The sequence below is a fragment of the Coregonus clupeaformis genome, chromosome 5 (genome assembly GCF_020615455.1).
Source record: "Coregonus clupeaformis isolate EN_2021a chromosome 5, ASM2061545v1, whole genome shotgun sequence".
Lineage (NCBI taxonomy): Eukaryota > Metazoa > Chordata > Actinopteri > Salmoniformes > Salmonidae > Coregonus > Coregonus clupeaformis.
This window is the reverse complement of record NC_059196.1, coordinates 41,818,958-41,826,434: the sequence shown is the minus strand read 5'-3', so window position 1 is coordinate 41,826,434 and position 7,477 is coordinate 41,818,958. Positions and strand designations below refer to the sequence as shown.

At 41.5% G+C, this 7,477-nt stretch overlaps 1 protein-coding gene across 1 annotated transcript; it reads left to right on the top strand.

Moving 5' to 3' along the window:
• The first annotated feature begins 539 nt into the window (after positions 1 to 539).
• LOC123484485 (putative gustatory receptor clone PTE03) lies at positions 540 to 6,713 on the top strand. Its single transcript, XM_045214875.1, has 2 exons — positions 540 to 874; positions 6,017 to 6,713. The coding sequence occupies exons 1-2, from the start codon at positions 540 to 542 to the stop codon at positions 6,618 to 6,620; spliced, it is 939 nt and encodes a 312-aa protein (XP_045070810.1). The 3' UTR covers positions 6,621 to 6,713.
• Positions 6,714 to 7,477: the final 764 nt, after the last annotated feature.

Here is a 7,477-nt window from a genome sequence, read left to right as displayed (position 1 = left end):
CAAAGTTTCACCTTCTAACAGGACAACGACCCTAAGCACACAGCCAAGACAACGCAGGAGTGGCTTTGGGACAAGTCTCTGAATGTCCTTGAGTCGCCCAGCCAGAGCCCGGACTTGAACCAGATCATACATCTTTGGAGAGACCTGAAAATAGCTGTGCAGCGTCGCTCCCCATCCAACCTGACAGAGCTTGAGAGGATCTGCAGAGAAGAATGGGAGAAACTCCCCAAAAACTATTTAATACATTTTAGAATAAGGCTGTAACGTAACAAAATGTGGAACAATTCAAGGCGTCTGAATACTTTCCAAAGGCACTGTATGTTTAAAATTCTAAACTACAATATGATTTCAATTCACCATCTACAGTGACTGAATATAACCAATCTGATCATTCAGTTAATAAGAGCCCTACAGTAAGCTAGACTGGAGCTAACTAGCTTTAGATCATTTTTTGCTAGTATTGGGTCAGATTTATATACCTAATAGTACATTGAATGTATACATAAGATTTGCTTTTCTTCCTGTACAAGTATTTGATGATGGCTGACCAGAATCTTAATCAGACATTCAGTTACCACTTGCAGATCGCCAGTTTTGACATCCCTACCCCATTGAGCTACCCTGTGTTCACCATGGGTCTCCTGCTCTATCTGTTCTCTGTCTTCTGTAACCTGACCATCATGCTGTTGATCGTCACACAGCGGACTCTCCACAAGCCCATGTTTTACAGTCTCCCCCTGAACGACCTGGTAGGAATCAGCTCTATGCTACCCAGGGTGTTGGCAGACATCGTGACACAGACTCACTCTGTGTATTACCCCACATGTGTTTTTCAAGCCTTTGTTTGTCACATGTACGGGGGTGGTGTGCTTTTCCTACCTGCAGCGATGTCAATTGATAGATATTTTACCATTTGCAAACCACTGCAATAGAATGTGTCATTATATCAGCTGCTTGGGGCCTGGACCTGGCCATGATACTGACCCTGTTTGCTCTTCAGTCCAGAGTTAAGAGGTGCAAGGCTTACATACTAAATATCTACTGTGACACCAATAATCTGTCATAGTAACATACCTAACATCTGTTTAATGCCTTTCTTACTTGACTTGTTTTGAGATTACTATTCAATCACATTTTGTCAACTGGATATGTTAGGCAGTGGCCTCTTTAAAGGTTGCTTTACTTTTTCATATTTTACTTTATATTATTAATATATGCATAACGTTTTTTTCCATCTAGATTGGTATATTGCAAGGTGACCTCAGTGTGGAAAATTAAGTAATGTGAAAAAGTTCAATCAGCCCAGAAACCCTTACAACACGTTATTAATAAGCGTGATTCCGAATTATTCAATTCAATATGAACTGCATCAGTCTATGAAAGCCTCTTTTGTCTGTGGAGTCGAGCAGACTATGAGACAGCTGTATGTGTAATTGGTACTCTTACCCAGTGTCAATGACTTTGTCTGCTTTGTGGTTGTGTACTGTTAGGTTACACAGTCCCAATTACTTAAAGGCCCAGTGCAGTCAAAACTAGATTTTCCTGTGTGTTATATATATTTCCACACTTTGAGGTTGGGATAATACTGTGAAATTGTGAAAATTATGATAATGCCATTTTAGTGTAAGAGCTGTTTGAAAAGACCGCCTGAAATTTCTGCCTGTTTTGGTGGGATGGCGATTTGGCCACCAGCCAGTAAATTAGTTAATAGACCAATAAGAAAGAGAGTTCCAAACCGCTCTGACAATAACAGATAATTTTGCGTTTTCCCCTCCCCACTAAGACCACTCCCAGAAAAATCATAGCAAAATTCTTGATTGAGAAATTGCTCTTTGCCAAGAAGCTATTTTTGTTTCTTTTTGACCATTTTAATTGAAAACAATCACAGTAAGGTACTTGTTTGTTACCCAGAAAATATGTGATATTGAAATAAAAAACAGCTGCATTGGACCTTTTAAGTAAGGCCTTTGGAAGGCAGTGCAGTTGTGTACTGTTAGGTCAGGAGGTGTGACTGTTAGGGGGCAGGTGTTACTACAGCTGTACTTCACAACCGGGACAGCAGCACCATGGAAACCCTTTTTCCTGCGGTCAGGGGCTGCATCTATAATCACCACAAATTATGTTTGGACTCTCTGGGATTGTCATGATCCGCCCACTCTCCTCTAATTTACATGATGTGCAGTGAAGCGAGCCAGGAGCCTACCCATCTGTCAACATGCTTTTGAAGGTATTGAATTACCCACAATACTTTGAGCTTAGACAGTTTGAGCTTAGTCTACAGATACTCACACTGGCCTCATACACATTGGGCGGTTCTAAATGGATAGTTCACTGGTTTCATACACATCAGGCGTTCTGTAAAGGCATAGTTCACCCATTGACAGATAACTGGCAATATATGGATGATGGATGAGAGTCAGCAACCAAAAACGTGGCTTAGTTTACCTAATCACAATTTAGCATGAGCATAATTGCATGCAAAACAATGGGAAAACTCTGAACAGCATGCCTATATCAACTCAGTCACCAATGAATTACAGTGCCTTGCAAAAGTATTCATCCCCCTTGGCGTTTTTCCTATTTTGTGGCATTACAACCTGTAATTTAAATGGATTTTTATTTGGATTTCATGTAATGGACATATACAAAATAGTCAAAATTGGTGAAGTGAAATGAAAACTTGTTTCAAAACATTTGAATAAAAAATAACGGAGAAGTGGTGTGTGCATATGTATCTGGTGCAACCAATTACCTTCAGAAGTCACATAATTAGTTAAATAAAGTCCACCTGTGTGCAATCTAAGTGTCGCATTATCTGTCACATGATCTCAGTATATATACACCTGTTCTGAAAGGCCCCAGTCTGCAACACCGCTACTCTGGTCAGATAAGACTAAAATTGAGCTTTTTGGTCATCAAGGAAAATGCTATGTCTGGCGCAAACCCAACACCTCTCATTACCCCGAGAACACCATCCCCACATTGAAGCATGGTGGTGGCAGCATCATTTTCTTTTTTTCTTTTATTTCACCTTTATTTAACCAGGTAAGCCAGTTGAGAACAAGTTCTCATTTACAACTGCGACCTGGCCAAGGTAAAGCAAAGCAGTGCGATAAAAACAACAACACAGAGTTACACATGGGGTAAACAAAACATAAAGTCAAAAATACAACAGAAAATATGTATACAGTGTGTGCGAATGTAGTAAATTATGGAGGTAAGGCAATAAATAGGCCATAGTGCAAAATAGTTACAATTTCGTATTAACACTGGAATGATAGATGTGCAAAAGATGATGTGCAAATAGAGATACTGGGGTGCAAATTAGCAAAATAAATAACAATATGGGGATGAGGTAGTTGGATGGGCTAATTACAGATGGGCTGTGTACAGTTGCAGTGATCGGTAAGCTGCTCTGACAACTGAAGCCTAAAGTTAGTGAGGGAGATAAGAGTCTCCAGCTTCAGAGATTTTTGCAGTTCGTTCCAGTCATTGGCAGCAGAGAACTGGAAGGAATGGCGGCCAAAGGAGGTGTTGGCTTTGGGGATGACCAGTGAGATATACCTGCTGGAGCGCAGACTACGGGTGGGTGTTGCTATGGTGACCAGTAAGCTAAGATAAGACAGGGATTTGCCTAGCAGTGATTTATAGATGACCTGGAGCCAGTGGGTTTGGCGACGAATATGTAGTGAAGGCCAGCCAACAAGAGCGTACAGGTCACAATGGTGGGTAGTATATGGGGCTTTGGTGACAAAACGGATGGCACTGTGATAGACTACATCCAATTTGCTGAGTAGAGGGTTGGAGGCTATTTTATAAATGACATCGTCGAAGTCAAGGATCGGTAGGATAGTCAGTTTTATGAGGGCATGTTTGGCAGCATGAGGGAAGGAGGCTTTGTTGCGAAATAGGAAGCCGATTCTAGATCTAACTTTTGATTGGAGATGCTTAATGTGAGTCTGGAAGGAGAGTTTACAGTCTAACCAGACACCTAGTTTTCCACATACTCTAGGTCAGACCCGCCGAGAGTAGTGATTCTAGTCGGGTGGGCGGGTGCAAGCAGCGTTCGGTTGAAGAGCATGCATTTAGTTTTACTAGTGTTTAAGAGCAGTTGGAGGCTATGGAAGGAGTGTTGTATTGGGGTGAAGCTCGTTTGGAGGTTTGTTAACACAGTGTCCAATGAAGAGCCAGATGTATACAAAATGGTGTCGTCCGCCTAGAGGTGGATCCGAGCGTCACCAGCAGCAAGAGCAACATCATTGATATACACAGAGAATAGAGTCGGCCCGAGAATTGAACCCTGTGGCACCCCATAGAAACTGCCAGAGATCCAGACAACAGGCCCTACAATTTGACACATTGAACTCTATCTGAGAAGAAGTTGTTGAACCAGGCGAGGTAGTCATTTGAGAAGTCATCATGCTGTGGGGATGTTTTTCATCGGCAGGGACTGGGAAACCGGTCAGAATTGAAGGAATGATGGAATGGCGCTAAATACAGGGAAATTCTTGAGGGAAACCTTTCAGTCTTCCAAGGATTTGAGACTGGGACGGAGGTTCACCTTCAAGCAGGACAATGACCCTAAGCATACTGCTAAAGCAACACTCAAGTGGTTTAAATGTCTTGGAATGGCCTAGTCAAAGCCCAGACCTCAATCCAATAGAGAATCTGTGGTATGACTTAAAGATTGCTATACACCAGCGGAACCCATCCAACTTGAATGAGCTGGAGCAGTTTTGCCTGAAGAATGGGCAAAAATCCAAGTGGCTAGATGTGCCAAGCTTATAGAGACATACCCCAAAAAACTTGCAGCTGTAATTGCCGCAAAAGGTGGCTCTACAAAGTATTGACTTTGGGGAGTTGAATAGTTATGCACACTCAAGTTTTCTGTGTTTTTGTCTTATTTCTTGTTTGTTTCACAATAAAAAATATATTGCATCGTCAAAGTGGTAGGCATGTTGTGTAAATCAAATGATACAAACCCTCCCAAAAATCAATTTTAATTCCAGGTTGTAAGGCAACAAAACAGGAAAAATGCCAAGGGGGGTGAATACTTTCGCAAGCCACTGTACATATAAGGATGTTATAATATTGCAATAAAGTTGTTTTTAAAATGTTATCATGAACTAGACTACACAGCAACACATATCGAAGGAGGTTCCCAGGTTACATCAGCTAGGTGAAAGGCCTCTAGGACACTTAAGGGCTGTCCTTTACTGATAATGAGGCAATAAAAAGGGCTTGTCAGGGAGCCATCACACAGGGGTCTGTCATAACTGAAGGTGGCCTCCAGCGCTGGCCGTGGACTGACATCTAAGAAGAGAGAAGTATGAATGATTTAAATAATATGATAGATTAAGCTAAACTGCAGTAGGCTACTCAATTAATGTGTTTCCATTTGGCAAAGAAAAATGTGTGTTATATGCAACAGTTTCAACAACAACAAAGTAATTTATTTCTTAATTCTTTGGGATTTAGTTTTGTTCTTTTTAGTTGTAGAGATGTGTTTTTTCTGTCATATTTGTTGCAGTCAAAACATAATATTTGTTGCATTAGGCAATATTGTGCTCTTTGAATTCAACACATTCATTGGACAAACATATGTGTTGAAGACTATATGACTATTTCTGTATTGTTTCAGGTGGGCTGCTTTCCAGAAGGCAATTACAAAATCATTCTACAGTAGTTATGTATACAAATTCTACATACATGTTGAGCATGGAATCACTGGCCATAGCTCCATCTGGTGTTTACCCAGCATTCCTTTTGGAACCCTTACATACTGTTTCATTGTGTTTTGCAACGTAACGGTTTTAGCCACCATAGCCCTGGACAGAAAGCTGCATAAACCCATGTTTATCCTACTCTTCAACATGCCTATCAATGACTTAATAGGTGCTACAGCCTTCTTCCCTCAGCTGGTGGTGAGCATCCTGGCTCAGAACAGGTCAATCTCCTACCCTGCATGCTACCTCCAGGCTCTGCTCGTCCACCTGTATGGAGCTGGCTCCTTAACTATCCTGACCGCCATGGCTTACGACAGGTATATCGCTATCTGCTGTCCACTGAGGTATAACGCCATCATGAGTCCAAATAACTTGATGAAAATCATAATTTTCATGTGGCTCTTGGTCATTGCTCTGATTGTGGTTCTGCTGGCTCTGGTCACTCGCTTCAAGATCTGCAGAACGACAATAGTGGATACGCATTGTAACAATCCGTCATTGGTGAGGCTAATTTGCGATGACACACGTATAAACAACTACTATGGGTTGTTTATAACAGCCGTCTTTCAGGGTGTATCGTTGCTAGTGGTTATATATACATATATCCAGATCCTGATCACCTGTGTCATGAATAAGTCGTCTGATGCCCGGAGCAAGGCCATTCAGACATGTGGTACGCATCTTGTAGTGTTCTTATTCTTAGAGTTCAACGCCTGCTTTGGCCTGATTGCTCATCGATTTCAGCAAACAGACCCTTTCTTGAGGAGAGCATTTGGATTATCAGTTATGGTGTTCCCTCCCATTCTGAATCCCCTCATATATGGTCTAAAAACTAAAGAAATTCGCCAAAATGTTCTGGGTTTCTACAAACGAAAGGTATCTTCAGTTAAATGAGAAGAAATACTGTACATGAACATGTATAATACATGGCATTCGCTTCAGATAGTTTTTAAGGCCTTCCCAATAAAAGAAAGATATGCTCCTTTGTAAATCAGTCAATGAAAATTAGAGTTGTGTTCCGTCTTTTTGTGCAAGACAATTAGTAATTTCATTGATTTGTTATAGGTTAAAATGTATAATGGGTTAAGATGGGTTATGGGTTGGCTACAGCATGTTGACTAAATTTTGTGTAACTTGTTTTGTTTTGTCAGTCTTCACCATTTTAATAACAATAACAATCTAAGACAGCACAGTAGATCCCCTTCCTCAAAATAGCTGTGTGTGTGTGTCTGTGTGTGTGTGTGTGTGTGTGTGTGTGTGTGTGTGTGTGTGTGTGTGTGTGTGTGTGTGTGTCTGTGTGTGTCTGTGTGTGTGTGTGCGGCTTGAGCCTGACTGACTTGACGTTCATGTAGAATAAAAACAGTAGATTTGATAGTTAAACAATATATAATGCGCTATCTGGAGGAGCTGAGTAACACAAGTAGAAGACAAATGTCAGTTGTTTGCTGTACCCCTCTCTCTCTCTCTCTCTATCTCTCTCTCTCCCTCCTCTCTCTCTCTCCCTCCTTCTCTCTCTCTCTCTCTCTCTCTCTCTCTCTCTCTCTCTCTCTCTCTCTCTCTCTCCCTCCTCTCTCTCTCTCCCTCCTTCTCTCTCTCTCTCTCTCTCTCCCTCCCTCCTTCTCTCTCTCTCTCTCTCTCTCTCGCCCTCCTTGTCTCGCTCTCCCATATTGTATAATTGTTATGCCTGGTAGGGCTATCTGTGAAAGAAAGACAGACTCACTGAAATTCATGATGCAATGAATGGCCTATAT

Bases quoted from the DNA above. Each gene is read 5' to 3' on its own strand.
- LOC123484485 (XM_045214875.1), top strand. From the start codon at position 540: ATGGCTGACCAGAATCTTAATCAGACATTCAGTTACCACTTGCAGATC. The intron at 875-6,016 runs CCTACCTGCAGC...TGGCTCCTTAAC, and splicing joins TACGGGGGTGGTGTGCTTTT to TATCCTGACCGCCATGGCTT.